Genomic DNA, 16,845 nt, shown 5'->3' on the forward strand with positions numbered 1-16,845 from the left:
GATCACCAGTTATTTATTTGTACCGCCCACTTGCACAGCTTTGACCTACTAGCTCTCTGTCTGCAGGAAATTTTTGATACACTCTTACGGCACTAGTAATAAGCACTCTCGTCCACCATGAGCAGCAAAACCAGATACGCCGAGCGACAAATCCCGCAGATCTCCCTGCATGATTTCGAAGCGAGGATTGATAGCATCACTTCCGAGCTTATTGACTCCGCTGAGAACGTCGGCTTCTTTACCGTGATTAACCATGGGCTAACCAATGAAGAAATTGAACGCATGTTCTCCAATTCATATAGCTTCTTCGCCCTCTCGGACGAAGTCAAAGCAACAGTCCCGTGGAGCTCGAAAAACGTGGGATGGGAGAAGAATCGACAAGTACGCCCGTCTACAGGAAAGCCGGACACAAAGGAATCATATCAACTGCAGTTCGGCGAGAACATGACGGATGTTTGGATCGCGGAAGCCCATCTTCCCGATTTTAAAACCACCTCCCTCGAATTTATGCACAAGGTTCAGGGAATCTCGGAAAGGCTCATGCGATGCTTTGCACGTGGACTGAGTTTCCCGGAAGATTTCTTTATCAAAGCCCACGACGTATCGCGCCCAAACTCACAGACGGTCTGCCGGTTGCTGCACTACTTCGCGCTGCCTGAAGAGTCTGATGGGAAAGTATATCATCGAGCAGGAGCCCATGCGGATTGGGACTTCCTGACTTTGCTCTTTCAGAACGCGGGTCAGAGTGGGCTTGAGATATGTCCTGGCCGCGAAGTAGTAACAGAGTTTGGTATTGGAGATATATGGACCAAAGTTGAACCAAAAACCGGAGAAATTGTATGCAACATTGGAGACTTGCTTATGTCTTGGTCCGATGATCGTTTCAAATCGACTTTCCACCGTGTCAAAGCACCGTGCGAGCCCGGTGATTACTATGGCGACCGATATAGCATTGCTTATTTCAACCAGCCTTGTACAGACTCGACGATCCAGGGACCACTGAAAAAATATCCCATGGTTACGGGACAACAGTTCACAGAAAATGCGATGAAACGAAATTTTGCTGCTTTACAAGAGAAATTGATGGCGATGGACTCCATGGCCTGATTAATTTAATAGATCCTCAAAGGTGTGCTGATGATCTTTCTCCTCAGCGTCTCATTTTATGGCAAGATTTACAACCACCATTGAAGTCTGCTTTCCAAACAGCAAAAGCGTTAAATTTCAAGAGGCCTGCGTTAACTGCGTATCAATACATAAACATAACTACTGTCATTGTCATCCAACTCATATGTGACCATGTAACCCTAATATCACCACATTCGGTAGGGCTGGTGGCTGATTGTAATATTAGGGCTACTTCGCTTACTTCCACGCAAGCATCTCACATTGCAAGACGCCGTACCAGGCATCCTCGGTGTCGGCCCACTTATTAACGGCCAGCAGCGTCTGCTGAATTTCACCCTCAGTAATGCCAGCATCCAGCCAGCTGTGGTAGACAGCATCTGCTGGCTGCAGCTGGCTGGCTGCACGAATGGCTAACCACTTTCGGATTTCCGGCCCTGAAAAGACGGTCGTTCCGCATCCAATCAGGACTTTGCCGCCATCGGCATCAAAGCCCGCACGACGAAACAATGCTGGTAAAATTGTCCCCGTTGGGTCTACACACATGGCCCCCTTGAGCAATGCCCGACCCTGATTACGGACCCACAAGTGGTCGAGCCCTAGGCTTGGTGGGTAGAAGTGCTGGTGGGTACCGTCGCGTACAGCGAGAATGCCACCCGGCTTCAAAAGTCTCCTCATCTCAATCAATCGTACTTGGCGAAACCCGTGGTGATAGTGCCTGGACCGCACCCGTCATCAAGAATACGATCTGTCTTTTTGATGTGTGGCAGCTAGCACCTACGTAGACATGTGGACACGATTATGCGCAGAGACCTGGTATTTAGTCTTGCAGTTATTTTGGTTGAAATTGGCAATATGTTGTAGTTATAATAGCGATTTGTACTTTGATAATCATAACAAATTCTAGTCAATATCTGCTATTCAGAGGAACTCAGAATTTGAATATGTTAAGAAACACGACACGCTCACGCGGTACCAGGTAGATAAGAGTACCAGTCTTGTAGCCGCTTGTCATCCCATAAAGCGTACCCCCGTTTCCAGTCTTCCTCGTCGTTCATGTTTTTCCTTCGGTGCGTCCGCGAGCTCTTGATCTGCTGTATGCGGTGCGATCCACGCCATTTCCAACCAAGACTGGGTTGCTCAATAGGCAATAATGTGGACCAGAGTTGTTCAAAATTCGGGGCTGTGTGTCGATCCGCAAGCTAAATTCATGGAAATCTCTCATCTCCATAAATCTCAAGATCTAATCCAATGAAGATTTCAAAAAGACATTCGCCCGCGTTGGCCACGACCATGTCACGCTGGATACGATCGTCCGAATGTAGAATGCGATAGAGAAACCATGGTCCAATCGCGGCTAATGTGGGAAAATGGTATTAGAAATAAACGAGGTTATAAGCACACTACATACGCGGATTGAAGGGGCGGCTGTTGATCCTCGGGGAGATTCCGAAATGCATCACACCCGGCATCATTGAGGAGCTTCCGCAAGTCTTCAGATATTTTCCTCGACACAGGTTCATATTTCTTTATGATGTAGGTTAACATACAAACCATTTCTTCGTATTCCAAAAGAGGCATTGTGGCATGAAACAAACGGTAGGCCTCGAGTCTAGTGTTTTTTGTGGCCCAGTCCATTGGGTCCAAGTCATTCACTTAAAATGAGAGATCAAGATGGATTTCAGCAACGCCAAAGATATTGGCAAGAATTTGAAGTCGACATAGTGCTCTGAGGATGCGGCGTTCTTCAATGTGGGATAGTTCTACAGGGCGCATTTCATCATTTCATTTAGCAGACTCTATCCAATTCCGCCGTGATATATGCTGTGTATAGTCTTGAAAGAAGTATAACATACGGAAAAGTGGTACTAGTTTTATTGTTTCTTCCAAGTTAACAGGTCATGAAGCTGGCATGGCGATTTCAATGGTTTAGCCAGCTTGCGACGTCTTATCTCTGCGCCGCCAACTGTCCAACAAAGCAATCTCCTCTTCTTTGCGGGTCTTGAATATCATTCCCTCAGACCGCACAGCAGTGATTGCCTCATTGATATCCAGAGGTGCTCCGTATTGCGTTTTCAAAATGCGGTAGAGAGCTCTCTGTCGCACGGCAAGGTATGCTTGATAGCATATTAGCGATGAATGAACGAATGACTGAAGGGAGGCATGATCAGGTATCTGGAGCAGAATGAGAATGAGTAGCTCCATAGGCATACCTCAATCAGGGCCAAGTCACTACGGCCCCCATTTCGAGAAGGGACCCCTTCAGGAAGAGATATGGGCAATCCAGGAGACCAAGAAGATATGACATTTGAAGCAAAGCATGGATAACATAGACATTCGAAAAGAACGCCGCCATCGTGCTCATTCGTTCCACGAACCTATACGGCAACACCAATACTCCAGTCCTTACGAAGTACGTCCAGAACCGTGGACAAATCTTATGAGCGCTGAGCGCGCAGAATACCACCGACTATCTGACACGAAGGCAGATCCAAGTAAATTTCTAAAGAAAGTCACGAAAAGGAGGTTGGCCAAAATCATACACCTACTCTAGCCCAGGGTGCCGAGATAAGGGAGGCCATTTCCATCGCAAGAGATGGACAAACCATGGCACTGGAGTAAGATTGGCATCTTTCATTTGAACGAAGCACTGCCCACAAGCTAAATTCACAATTTTAGGGCCATGCAAGCTCGCGCTGGCTTCGAGCACAAGTACCCGCAAGCATACCATTATACGAGCATCGCCGGCCACAATCAACAGGTGTTGGAACAAAGAAACAAACACAAAAATTTTAAGGGTGCAGAGACAGAAATCATCAAAAATTACGATGCCTGGGAGTGTCAAATGGCATTGCGTTCGCTTCCAACTGCGTTGATCTCCCATACCTAGATACGTATTACGATGTTGGATTATTTTCTTCCTTGTTAACTTGTCGTTAGTAGTTGTTGTTGTATTTTATGGGACGTGGCATAAGACTGAAACACTACTGATAATACCGCTGTCAATTGCTTCTCGCAGTTCAATACATAATTTAGACAGAATTTACATTACTGTACTTGTCCTTGTTATAGACTTTTATAGAGCGGTTATAAGCAGTCAATTACCCGTAGGAACCGCGGTTAATACCTCATTTTCTGGCGAACAGACATCTCCATATATATTTTAATAGAGATGGGCCCGGGATTTACGTCCGCCGTCTCACATCCCAACCTGACATACCTAGGCCTCCACAGGCGGAGAATTTATAGCCAATCGCGCTTTATTCGAAACGATGGCGCCGATACTTACCGAGATTATTAGTCTTTAGAATGTTGGAGCTAAATAATAGCGTAGTGCTTAGATATAAACAAGACACGTCAGTGCCCCTCTCGAAGAGGGGTAGTTAAGGTAAAAAAACCCCTCCTCTCTCACTTATTCCACACAGTTTTCTTCCCAAATATAATATCACAATTTCCCTACCTCTCTCTATTTTCACAGACTCCTATATACACTACCTTCACCATGGGCTGGTTCAGCGGTAAGTCATTTCCCCCCGATATTTGAAACAGATACTGACAGGGTGGTTATTTATAGATGATTCTGATCAGGCAAACTCCTACAACACTTGGAACAGTGCCGAGCCTCGGGAACACGACCCTAGCCTGGTGCATGAATTGATTGCTGGTGCCGCATCTTACGAAGCTGCAAAGGCCTATGAGAATCACTGCGCGGAAAATGGTGAGGGAAACAGCTGGAAATTGCCGTCCGGCATCTTTTAACTAGCTGTCATGTATCTCTGTGCTGCGGCATTTCTAACCAGTGTAATCATATATAGGCCAACCCGCCAGCCATGCAGAAGCAAAAGAGATCATGGCCGGATTTGCCGGCGCGTTTGTAGACCGCGAAGTCGAGACCAAGGGCCTTGACTTTATCGACGCCGAGAGGGCTAAATACGAGGCTCGACAGCACATCGAGAACGTGCCCCCCGAATATGTGGGATACTAGTTGAGCACCAGTCTTTGAAGGTTTTTGTTCTATCCATATGTAGTAGGCTCCCGTGGTCGGTGTTCAGTGGGCGTCGTTCTAGTACATCAATGTTTGATATTCGAAGGATTCGGGTTGGAAATCGGAATATCATGGCAATTGTCTGACATGCACGATGTCTTGCGTGGCCGAGTTTTCCTTACAAGCAGCAGTGTAGATAACTTACTACGTCTCTATCATGTCGGAATTGGATGCCAGCGACTGAATATCCTTTGCGGTGCATTTCATTGGACAAAAAAAATACACAAACGACGCAAATTTCACCATGTGCGAGATTTGTAAGCTATACTTGATTTGGCAGGTTGCCCTCAATGAGCAGGCTTACGACGAATGGACAATATGATCACTGGAAAACTCAGCATATCTTACATATAACCCCGAGAAGTGCCCGTGAACAACGAAAAGATTGTATGTAAGGAATAAAAACAACCATATCCTTGCAAGAGCCAAATTGCAGATAGCAGCGTCCGCCTTGTTCTCGTCATTCACAAAACTCAACACCATTGACGTACCGAAAACCTTCAGACATTCACATTTCGAACAACGCCCACAACGAAACATGTCCACGCAGCCAGATCAACGGTCCACGTGCGAAATAGGTGGATGTTCAACCACTCATCCAAGACACTGGTTGGCCGTCCCTTTGCCGCTCTATTCTCCACGATGGATTGAATGCGCGGTGCAACCAAGGGCACGAACAGTAAGTGGCTGACCGCCAACCAAGCGCCGGCTACATACCATCGCAGCGACCGAGTAGCGACCAATGAGTCGTAGCGCCAGTAGTAATTTCCGATCGCCGTCAAAAACGTCAGTCCCAGAAGCCCAACCACACGAGGAAGTCCCGCTTGAAAGAATTCTTTGAAATAGGTAGGCAGAATGGCGTCTGACTTGGTGCGGTTGACGGGCGAGTTGAAGACGGTCAAGAAGTGGTGCTGATCAAACGCATACCAGAGCGTGCACGTGGATGAGACGAGAAGAGCCAGGGCCAGGGCGGCCAAGGGGTCAAAGATGACTTGAGAGGCCATGTTGATTTGTCGTTTCTCTGAGTTCTGTGATTTGTGGTTTGTAGTGCCAATCGTCAACTTTCAATCTTGTGGAGCGGCTGAATCCACCGGCGGAAAGGAAAATATGTTGCCCGCGTTGTACATCTTCAACAATATTCCGACATACAGATATGTTGCACAAAAGTTTTTACATGCAAATAGGTAACTGTGTTATTCCTGTTTCTTGTTTCTTATATCCGTACAATTACGCTCTGGGTCTACGACTACGTGCAACATTAGCGCGCGGAAGTACTCTGGCTAGTCGTTGTAAGCTCAAATTTTGTTCTCGAATTTCTTCGATTCTATTATACTCTCTAGGCACTTGATTATTTACTGCCTTCCGTCACTTGTTATCTACCAGGCGTGTTCCTTCACTTTGAAAGAATACGAAGGCTGCATGTCGTTCTTCACGGGATACAAGTCTCCGCCATCGTACTGCATGTTGCGGATGTAGTACTCAAAGACCAGCTCCTTGGAGCTTATTTCCATGGTAACAAAGCCATTGGCAGCAGCTTTGGAGTTGGAGCCGAGGAACTTAACGTAGGGGCCGAGAGGTACTCCGTAGTTGCAGTCAACAAGATCGGGGAATCCCGCAGCACCGGAGAGCACAAAGTTGGTGTTATTGCCATAGTAGTGCGCAGCACAGTGATCGTGACCATTTAGGACAACGCCATTATGCTGCTCGACGACTGAGATCAGTGGCCAGAGCTCGGTGTAGTTGGCGTGGGATGACAGCATCGGATGATGCAACTGTAAGAATTTCCAGTCGGCGTTAGAGTTGGCAAAGGTCTCCGCGAGGAAATCCACTTGCGTCTGGGTATCCTGGTGGCAAGAGATGGTATAGTTGTTATTGTAAGGTGAGGTGTCTTTTTGATATTTGTCAATAAAGCAGTCAGAGTCAAGGACGACGAATGTAGCAGTCCAGTCGTGGCCGACTAGGTCATAAGTATAGTAAGGCAACCCCTCGGTGCCAAAGTACCATCGATCGTCGTACAGAGGGGCCAACTTCGTCTCAAAGTCAACCCCTGCTTGACCTTGAACGATATCGTGGTTTCCAAGACACTGGTACCAAGGGGTGTATTCAAATATTCCCTGGGCGTACATGTCCACCCATGCCTCTTGGAAGCGGTTGATTCCTGTAGTAGTAAAATCCACACCGCTGTCATAGAAATTGTCACCGACGGAGATGAAGGCTGAGCAGTTTTTCATTGCGCAGATTTGGCCAATATAGTTGGACGTAGACGCTGTAGATTCCATGCATGATTAGCACACAATTTAACTTGTAGCGGTCACTAGGAGCTTGACGTACTTTGAAGAGCAGTGGCATTATGGATTACGCTTCTGTCACTAGCATCGCAATCCTTCTGCACTTCCCGAGGAAGCGTAATGTTGTTGGCTGCAAAGATGGGCTTTATCTCGTTGCAGAAGTACTCATTCGCTGGATTCCAACCCGTCCATCCATAGTCTGCAGAATTCTTCGTCAGCACCTTACTTTCGTGTGTTCAGATATCAATCCATTGATACCTGGTCCAAGTAAAAGCACCACATACCACCAACAATCCCCACTGTGAGTTTCTTCAAACCCTTAGTAGCAGTAATACGTCCCTGGCCCTTTTGAGGTTTGCCAGAGGCTATGCCGATAACACAGCAAGCCAGTAAAGCTGAACAGAGTAGCACAGACATGATCGCGAGCAAAACCTATGGCGTCTGTTTCAGCCGAAGAGTTCTCGAAGACGCATGCATCAACTTCTCCATTCTCCGATCTGGAAAAGCATGGCTTTTTATACCTAATGCGCGAGAAGAATTGAGAAAAAAAAAAAAAAAAAAGGCATAGCGTTGATGTCTGCACAGCAGTTTAAGAATAACACACTGGCAGGTGCACAATTTACAGAATATGATTCGACAGGAAATTAATCAACGTTCGGCTTAAGCTCCGGGTCGCATGTACGGCAGCCTCTAGCGCTTAGTGCTTATGCACGTATGTATTGTCGAGTCGTCTCCGTGGGCGGGAGGAGGTTAAAGCAAAAAGCAGTGGGTAGGTATGATATGGAATGGATAACGTTGCTAAGTCGCATGTTCTCGATTTGAGTACCTGTTTTGCCGATAGTTCCGTTCGAGCAGGCCAGGGAGTTTCTGTTTCGAGAACAACAATCAAATCGGAACTTGCGCACACGAGCAGTTAGCGAAATAGTGGAGCCTCAGGCCAACCATCGCAGCCAAAAGCTTGTTTTGCTGCCCACGCCCAATCGAAGACGACTGTTTACTCAGCGTGTTGTTGTACTAATATGTCTTAAGATGGTTTCGAATGTCGGCGCACGAGATACCCACGTGCGTTACTAAATGTTCCTCCCATAAGCCAAAGCAGACTCTGTGCCCGGAGATGATGTCCATTTCCGATCTGACGTTGGCTGCTTTGGCTATGCAGTAATACTGGCTTGATTCTCGCTATCTCAGACTTTTGTTACTGATGGCTCGCGAGGTTAGTAGTGCAGATATATATATGCCTTAGTTTAAAGCAGCTCGTAGAAGATTCCGGCACTTAGGGTTAGCCCTAAACCTACATTTAAGATTCCCTAATTTGGAAACTGCGAAATGCACCCATTTCCAGCACGTTAATCAGGCCTATCGGGCCCTCCTGTGCAATCAACCCACATATATCTTAAATTTATTTGACACAAATGTCTAATAGCAGTGATAGTGCGCTACTTGACAACTACACTTCGAAAACCATTCTCGCGCCAAAAGCTGATCATCTCCGGACTGCCTCTATACGTGCCACAAGCCTTTAACCTTCCCCTCGAGAAGCAAGCTCCGCGTAGCACCTACCGTATGGACTCCGGGGCATCTAGGTCTTCTCGACCACCGTCGCGCCAGGGGTATGCGAATGAGGGAGTAGTCATGTCCTCGCCCCAAAGCGGTTGTACACCATTCCTACACCTACCCTGCCATATCATAGCAGCCGTAGTGTGACCGACCATCGGGAAAAAGTCCGACAGCACATGTATTATTCAGCCCGATCTCTTAGCAATTGCAAGCGTTATTCTTCCATTCCCAGCCCCAGGGATAGATCGGGCCGTCACAATTCACTTGATTCTGATCGCCATTCGACGCTCTCTCCCACCCCGGCTCCGTAGGAAGTCGGACATGCTCGTCTGAGCTTACTTTGTTACTTGAACGCTATCGACTAGTCAACCATTTACAGTAGGCACTTGCATCATTCCAGTTGATTTCCGTTGCTGGCGCATTCGCCCGTTCGGTATCTAGTCCATCTGGACTGAGCCACTCGCGCCCTGTTTCCCGAACGAAAAGTGAATAGTCGCGATTCACAACTGGGTAGATACCAATTCGAAAGCCATTAAGCGTTATTAGACCTTGTGGCTGTGAAATCGGATGGCTGTTCGAGCCGAATATAAAAGTACCGGCTGGAATGTCGGCAAGTTCCGTTAAGTCGCGCGGGTCACCGAGTCGTGCGAGTACACGACCTGCTTCTTCACGCTTTCTGACCGAAAGTTCACCATCTCTGATGATATAAAGCATCTTAGCAGAAATCTGCTTGCGCATGACGTGTGATTCTGTGCCGAGTGTAGCGACTAGTAAGGCACCGCGTTGAGAAAGGGTTGTAATACCACAAATCAGCCCCTGAGAAAGAGCGGATAATTTTCCAGATGACGAGAGCCTAACTAAAAGACCTCGTATAACAGCCTGCGCTGTTAATGCATTACGATGAAAGAAGTTTATCGCAGCATCGGTAGGTAAACTTGTTAGGTGGCGAACAGCTAGCAATTGCCGAACAGCATTGAGTGAAGACAACGCTGGGTCCGTTGCCTGTTGTGATAAGTTTGTGTTTTGCTCGACAAAGATTGGTTTGCTATCAATGCTGTCAAAGGCCTTAAGGGCCAGTCTTCCCGCCAAAGCTCGATTGGGAAGGACAATGGAAAGCCATGAATCGAGGACGTTCACCTGGAGTCACCGGCTGCCTATGAATATTGGACATCGATCCCAAGACATCATTCCTAGCGTTGCTAGATGAGATTGGCTTGATCAAAGATAATGGGTTCTTCGTTCTTATCCGGAAGCAGCTGGAGCCTTCAGTTTGTGTTTTTGGTTCTAGGGAACCATGGAGCATATCACAGTGACTGGACTGAGACTAAGGCCAAGGTGAATCACTATAAAGAGAGCATCGATGACTCTTCTCGGCGACGAGAGGCATTTGGCAGGGTTTTTTTTTTTTTTTTTTTTTTTTTTTGGCTTGATCAAACGCGCTACGACATTTCCCCAACGCTCACCATTCTTGGATGCACGTTGTTCTCACATATCATCAAGAAACAAGCCGAGAACATTAGTTTTGGCATCAAAGATTATACTATATTCCTGATTGAAAAATTGAAGCATACCAAGAAGCACAACTTTCGGATCTTGCTTGGCTAAACAGGAAAATTGATTCGATTTCGCGCCTGGAACCTGGCCGGAAAGTCGTCGTTTTGACCCACCATTGTCCGTTAACGCACGGAAAAGTTCTCGACCCTAGGCACAGAAACAGCAATATCTCCTCGGTGTTTATGACCGATCTATTAAATGAGCAGTGCCGACAAAAGGAAGTCGACACGCTCTGGGCTATTGGACATACACAACGACTAGAAAGTAATCTATAACATATATCTATTTGTGGACAGAATGGCAAAATGAAGACTGGCTGACATAGCAGGAATCCCAAGTTGGTTAGACCTCTACTAAGGAATTGGAATGTATTGAGCCTACTGATTTCAGCCAGGAATCTAATCAACATAGCCCTGGACCCTTCCTGCTCGTGCACTATTCCGAATCTATACCCAAAACTGACCTTATAAGCGAGCATAGTGAGGCCAGCAGTAAGGCCTCAATCTGGTTAGAATTGTAATTTTACCTAGTCCCATCTCATCGCCACAAAGGGCGATGCGCACGAAGGGATCTTGATGTTTTTTGATAATCCACCAAGCCCCCATTATCTGATACACGAGGAGCGTGCGCTTCATATCCGGGAGCTTAAAGATCCACTGCGGATGTAAGACGCTACCCTTGATTTTGAAAGCCAGTTTAAACTCGTCGATATCTTCGGTCGTGTTGTGTTCACACAGGTGGTAGGCCTCTGCTGAAATTGAATTATTATTAAAACTCAAATTAGTTGAGAATATAACGAGACTGTAGAAAAGACAAACATACTCGTCATAACTAACGAGCCACTCCTCGTCTTCCACAACATCATCAACATCTTCCTCGGACTCTTCTTCAGACTTGGATGCTTCCGCTTCTTCAAGTGCCTTTTGAGATATGGTTTCGAGTTCCTTCCTGCGTCTCTCCTCATCTTCAGCAGCCTTCTTGTGAGCGGCTTGTTCTTCCTCGCTTGCCTTGCGTCGCGTCTCCTCCTCCTCGACAGTGTTGTTGCGAACCGCTTCCTCTTCTTCATGTTCCTTGCGTCGCCTTTCTTTATCTTTAGCGCCCTTCTGACGCTGAATCTCATCATTAAGCGCCTTTGATCGTGTTAACTCCACCTCATCATCTGCATAAAGTAACTGTCAGTATCCGTTTCCAAAACGTAGTGAAGAATCATTTCAATCTCTAAGGCTCACCCATTGAGATCTTCATATAAAGATTCACAGACATGCAGTCTTTACGGCTCGTAATCGTCTTTACTATAGCGGATCGTAGATTGTGACTATTTGGAGTAATTATCTTAATATAATCTTGTGATGTAAAGAAAGTCAGTGAACTAATACTTAGTAGTTTTTAGGCTTCTAGATCTTTAAACAAAGCCTTCTGCCAAGCAGCGAATGAGAATTAATTAATGATATCATTATCTAGTAATGTGCAAGACCTCTCCTGAAGAAACTCTTTAAGTAAATAACTTAAGAAATTTGTGGTCTCCCTGCTATTATTGATGGAAACTATATCAATAATAATAAAGGACAGATTAATGATATTAACGTTGAATTGCGTAGATTTCCCGAGCGGACTCGTTTCAGTTTTACTAGTCTCTGAGTCTGGATCCTCTCTTTTTGCAACCTTTTGGACTAGAGTCTGTTTCTCTATCGACATAAGCTGCTTGACGCACTGTGTTATCTTATTATCTTTTCCTCCTTCCTTCTGACCCAAATGCTGAAACTTGTGTGCATCATACTCTTTCAGCTTAAGACAGATGTGGTTGTGGAATATTGTCTCGCCATCAGCACCGTAGAGGTTGCCCAGGGGGTTGCGCTTAAGCATCTTCCTAATTATTATAGTGACAGCCTGAGACCATCTCTGTTCACAGATAAGATCTCAAGCACCTTGTCGCTTTTAAGATGCCACAATGCCACCTCGTATCTCTAAAAAAATGAAGAGGTATGAAGTTTGGAGACAAAGACGAGAGAGTAAGAAATTTTTAAAAATGGCTACGGTCGATTGTCATGAGAGAGTAGGAAGTTTATAAAACAACCGGGCGTCAATAGTCACCAAGCGAGAGAAATAGGCTTATGGTTGATGCCTGAGGCAAAGTATTAAAATAAACGTAAGCGTTCAACTAAAAGTAGTCAATGAGAAATAAGAGATTAATTAATATCAAAACTCTACTCTATAGTTTCAACACAAACGGATTCGATTTCTGAAAGCTTTTAAATACAACACAAAAGAAATAACATAAAACAGCCTTTCCCACCCGCCCACCAACACATTATCCCAAGGGCCGCAGCCCACCAAACACAATAGAACAAGGGAGAGACTTACCGGCTACGGGTACCAGGTCGCAAGTCTGGCGGGGAGAGTGCTTGCCGGCAGAAGGCCTAACCTTGAAAGGAACACCTGACGTGCCCACGATAGAGGCAATTATTGCACTTCCCCCCAATACCACTACTGACACGCAGAGCAAGCGGGAGATTTGCATTAAGATTGCGGCATGCAGTACACTCCTCGCCAAGAGGAGGCTGGCGGCCAGCACGAGTGACAACAATTGCCTCACGAAGCTGGGCACGCCGAGCCAACTGTTCCCATGTCTTGAGGTGGATCATATCGACCGACCTGAGAATGGGCTCGCGAGACCAAAGCATCTCGCGCGAGCTGAGAGGTTGCGAACTTCTCCACGGTGGAGGTCCGTGCAATACTACAGGGCAGTCCCTCCGACCTTGCCTAAAATAAGCCTCCGATGGAAGCTCAACAAATGGCCCTAATGCCTAGGCAGACACCAGGACGGCTCGAGGGCGCTGCTGTGGTGGAGGACGATCCCATACACCGCGAGAAGTGGCCACCGGAGGCGGCGCGGGCCTGTAGCTGGTCAACTGGGATATATTAGCCTTCATTACATTAATGCTCATCATATAGTAGAGACTTACCGACGAGGTCGGTATGTATATATTGTAGAACACGACCGCAATATTGTTGTGAACAGCTTGCTTACTGGCTCGAAATAGCCTGCAACCCAGAGGCGCGGCGTGAGGAGGATGAGGAGGCGGAGGAGGAGGAGGAGTGTTATTGCTGTTCATTTTTCTGCATATATATATTGTATATATTAGCATTAGAATAGGCACTTGCGCTTTGGGCGTGAATTTGGTAATCATTCACTGACACTGAACTATTCTGTATTGACTTCAGAATCCGCAGATTATTCACGGATGGAAGTATGTTTGACAGCCCGGTGCCGCAGAAGTTGAGCTATGCCTTGTGTGGTACTTTTACCATATGGGATATCGAAATTGGCCAGGATTTGAATCCAAATGTGATTTTTAACGAGATTACGGGGACGCGGCTTGACTTTACTGGTTGGAGCAAGACTTCTTCTTAGCAGTCCATCGAGATGGGACATTTTATAGCGCAAGATGGATTTACTGCCGTTTTCCCCTTCCATTATGGGTTGGTACATTTGTGGATCAGTATTTAAATATGTGACTGGAGCCGTAGTTAATAATTAATAATCTTTTGGCGTGAAACGTATATCTAATATACGTCGTTCAAAAGGCCATATACAAAGACCCAACCAGAACCATCCTTTGTGAGAATTTAAGCCTATGCAATCTGTTTGCCCTACCAACGATGTTGTGGTAATCCAGAAGTAATTGTAGAATTGAAATTTGAAAAAGAATTGCTTCTGTGACGTTCTTCTCCGTCTCTTGCTCCTGGAGACGGAATGGATTGGTCTGTCATTGGATCGTTTCGAATGACTGTTTCTTGCACAACTGTTATTTGCTTCGGAAACCCATTTTCTTCGCTCTGTCTCTGACCATGGTGTTTATTCCTATAAGTCGAGCTCTCGGAGTTGGTATTAATTCCATCTTGTTGAGCAAGGATGTGCTCATCACTGTCCCAAGCTGTGGTCCCGGGAATTGATAATGGGTGACTATGCTCGCTCCGCTTTCGTAGTTCATGACCCGTGTCTCGCTTACTAGATAGTGGGTGGCTTCGAGATGGACGGCCGGTGGAACTAAATAAGACACTGAGCCCGATTTTGTTGGCACAGGTCCGGATTAAAGGAGAAATAATCGGTAGGTTGGATAGGACGATGGATACAAATGTCTCACGACATGCCCATTTGCTTCCTGATACGGCGCCGTCGGGACCAGACTTAAGACCAAGTTTAATGTCAGTGCGAATAACTACAAAGTAGGTAATATCTTTGGACATACCGTAAGGATCACTATCGCTCGAATCATGCCGGCTGCAATAACAAAGACGCCTCCACTAAACAAGGCCATCAAACTTATTTTTCGCTTCATACTGATATTAACTCTCCACAAGAGCTGTTATCGGAAATAAGTCAGCCCGATGATTCTTCAACGTCATGAAAACCGAAGACTGAACATACCGGCAAGGGAATGGAAAGCAGAAAAAGATCAGTGCTTATGTCAAAAGTCAGGGCAACAGCGACGTATACCTTGGAAATTGTCGGCTGACACTTATCTGTAGGTTTCTGTGTAAGAATATCAACAATATGAAATGAGACATGAGAAAGCTTACTTCCTGGATCTGGGTTGATCTGCCAGAATTTGCGCATGGGTTGACATGAAAGGATGAGAGAGAGCGCAGTGGCAAGGTAGGTAACAGCGAGCAGGGCGTATGCAATGTGAACGCGACTTTGAAATTGCATCAAGCCGGTACTATTCACTCGCAACCAATAAGTTTGGATTCCAAGCAGGAGATGAATTTCTTGAGACTTACGTCAAGCGCGAATAAAACCCAGCCAGGCTGAATTTAACCAACCACAGCACCATAACGTACAAGGACCAGCCTATGACTTGTATTTTTGAACCCCATATGCGGTCGTAGTATTCCTTTGATTTTGGATCCAATGCCGCACGCTCCTCCGGAGTCATGTAACTATTAGTGAGGCCGTCGAATTGGGCTACCACCAGGTATGCAGCTATAGTTTCTCCAGTGAATGCCAGCTGTAGGGCCAGTTGTAAGCAAGGAAGTCAAATGCGCCGCTATCAGAATTAAATAAACGTATAGCGAATGTACTTACACCTGCCAAGGGCATCAAGTAGTCATCGAGCTGAAAATGCTTGGGGCCGACGAGATCCCATCGCACATAAATCCGTACAATAATGAAAGCCAAAGCCAGAGATAGCAGGGTAAATGCCTCGACATCACTGGATGCCGCTGACATTTTCAGCTATTGCCGTTCTTGGTTATTCTGATATAATCCCTCTCCCGGGATACAGTCGGACATCAACCACCTGTTACAGGACCGTAGGGGTGCATTCGTTGGTCTCTCAGATATCTCGACATATATACGTGTTCAAGATGCCCTGCCCTCGAACAATTCATCATCGCCGTTTTACATAGTCAGGTATAAAAGGGGTGTCGATCTTTGAGGACTCTGTAAACACAAGCACAAACAGTTGCGGTGAACATTCTCTATACTAAGGCCAACTAAGTTCTTACTCACCCAAAGTCTGATTTTGATATCCAAGGATATATCTCGCTTGAGGGAAAAACGCCATTACGAATCCTGCGTATCGGCCCCGTCATAGACCGGGAATAAACTTAGATGATAACGGCGCCCGTTGCCATGCAAGGATAAATGCCAGCTTGTGCACGGCTTAAGATTGTTGGCTACTCTTAGGCCTAGACATAGTTGGTGGGTTAGTTGACGGGTCTTATAAGAGCCGTCTTGCATGCAATGCCTCCTGATCAGCGAGCACATTGCCAACTAACGCTTTTTCACAGTTCCACAGTAAATTTCCGAGGGACCTTAAATATAATACCTAATGCATAATTACGGACTAGTGCTTATTTTATACAACCGTTGAGTAGAGTACTCAGAATGATTAAGGCAGTGCTGGATCCCTGGATTCTGAAGAGTCAAGGCGCACTGCACTATCTTTCGGTCCGCACGAAAATGGGTCTTCCACTATAGACCGGCCCAAGTTCCGCATTGCCTAGACCATAGAGACAATTCGGAAAGTAGCCATGGCCATGTAAGCTTGAGGCAAGATAAGTATGCAGGTTGTCATCGAGGGGGTGCCTATGCCATTTGAGCCGTCCACCACACGAGCTAATCCCCTGGAAATTTGAGAAATGCTTGTAGTTATTTCTGTTACTCTTATAGAGTAGCAGATTAATTCCAATTCTTGGACTGATGTTACCATTGCCAGCTTATTAGCATTACGTACGTGCGTACTATATCTCCCAGTGGCTCCAATAGCCTAT

General features: G+C 46.1%; 9 protein-coding genes across 9 annotated transcripts; 2 read left to right on the top strand and 7 right to left on the bottom strand.

The window, feature by feature from the left end:
* Positions 1–117: 117 nt before the first annotated feature.
* On the top strand, positions 118–1,107 carry UA08_03079 (hypothetical protein; the record flags this gene model as incomplete). Its single annotated transcript, XM_020266110.1, has 1 exon — positions 118–1,107. The coding sequence occupies one exon, from the start codon at positions 118–120 to the stop codon at positions 1,105–1,107; it is 990 nt and encodes a 329-aa protein (XP_020121580.1).
* A 258-nt stretch (positions 1,108–1,365) lies between these two features.
* On the bottom strand, positions 1,366–2,183 carry UA08_03080 (hypothetical protein; the record flags this gene model as incomplete). The annotated part of the gene is made up of 2 exons (XM_020266221.1): positions 1,366–1,843; positions 2,095–2,183. The coding sequence occupies 2 exons, from the start codon at positions 2,181–2,183 to the stop codon at positions 1,366–1,368; spliced, it is 567 nt and encodes a 188-aa protein (XP_020121581.1).
* An 871-nt stretch (positions 2,184–3,054) lies between these two features.
* On the bottom strand, positions 3,055–3,707 carry UA08_03081 (hypothetical protein; the record flags this gene model as incomplete). The annotated part of the gene is made up of 3 exons (XM_020266299.1): positions 3,055–3,222; positions 3,339–3,503; positions 3,675–3,707. 3 exons carry the CDS (start codon positions 3,705–3,707, stop codon positions 3,055–3,057), a joined length of 366 nt encoding a protein of 121 aa, XP_020121578.1.
* A 920-nt stretch (positions 3,708–4,627) lies between these two features.
* UA08_03082 (hypothetical protein) lies at positions 4,628–5,110 on the top strand (the record flags this gene model as incomplete). Its single annotated transcript, XM_020266310.1, has 3 exons — positions 4,628–4,643; positions 4,700–4,843; positions 4,941–5,110. The coding sequence occupies 3 exons, from the start codon at positions 4,628–4,630 to the stop codon at positions 5,108–5,110; spliced, it is 330 nt and encodes a 109-aa protein (XP_020121579.1).
* Positions 5,111–5,670: 560 nt separating this feature from the next.
* On the bottom strand, positions 5,671–6,174 carry UA08_03083 (hypothetical protein; the record flags this gene model as incomplete). Its single annotated transcript, XM_020265455.1, has 1 exon — positions 5,671–6,174. The coding sequence occupies one exon, from the start codon at positions 6,172–6,174 to the stop codon at positions 5,671–5,673; it is 504 nt and encodes a 167-aa protein (XP_020121576.1).
* A 372-nt stretch (positions 6,175–6,546) lies between these two features.
* UA08_03084 (hypothetical protein) lies at positions 6,547–7,875 on the bottom strand (the record flags this gene model as incomplete). Its single annotated transcript, XM_020265466.1, has 3 exons — positions 6,547–7,436; positions 7,502–7,657; positions 7,743–7,875. 3 exons carry the CDS (start codon positions 7,873–7,875, stop codon positions 6,547–6,549), a joined length of 1,179 nt encoding a protein of 392 aa, XP_020121577.1.
* Positions 7,876–11,298: 3,423 nt separating this feature from the next.
* On the bottom strand, positions 11,299–12,432 carry UA08_03085 (hypothetical protein; the record flags this gene model as incomplete). The annotated part of the gene is made up of 4 exons (XM_020265477.1): positions 11,299–11,320; positions 11,392–11,728; positions 11,799–11,861; positions 12,198–12,432. 4 exons carry the CDS (start codon positions 12,430–12,432, stop codon positions 11,299–11,301), a joined length of 657 nt encoding a protein of 218 aa, XP_020121574.1.
* A 941-nt stretch (positions 12,433–13,373) lies between these two features.
* UA08_03086 (hypothetical protein) lies at positions 13,374–13,682 on the bottom strand (the record flags this gene model as incomplete). The annotated part of the gene is made up of 2 exons (XM_020265488.1): positions 13,374–13,478; positions 13,533–13,682. 2 exons carry the CDS (start codon positions 13,680–13,682, stop codon positions 13,374–13,376), a joined length of 255 nt encoding a protein of 84 aa, XP_020121575.1.
* Positions 13,683–14,220: 538 nt separating this feature from the next.
* UA08_03087 (hypothetical protein) lies at positions 14,221–15,799 on the bottom strand (the record flags this gene model as incomplete). Its single annotated transcript, XM_020265499.1, has 6 exons — positions 14,221–14,757; positions 14,820–14,933; positions 14,999–15,093; positions 15,151–15,290; positions 15,352–15,578; positions 15,656–15,799. The coding sequence occupies 6 exons, from the start codon at positions 15,797–15,799 to the stop codon at positions 14,221–14,223; spliced, it is 1,257 nt and encodes a 418-aa protein (XP_020121583.1).
* Between the last annotated feature and the right edge of the window lie 1,046 nt (positions 15,800–16,845).

Source organism: Talaromyces atroroseus, assembly GCF_001907595.1.
Source record: "Talaromyces atroroseus strain IBT 11181 chromosome Unknown scaffold_3, whole genome shotgun sequence".
Taxonomy (NCBI): Eukaryota; Fungi; Ascomycota; class Eurotiomycetes; order Eurotiales; family Trichocomaceae; genus Talaromyces; species Talaromyces atroroseus.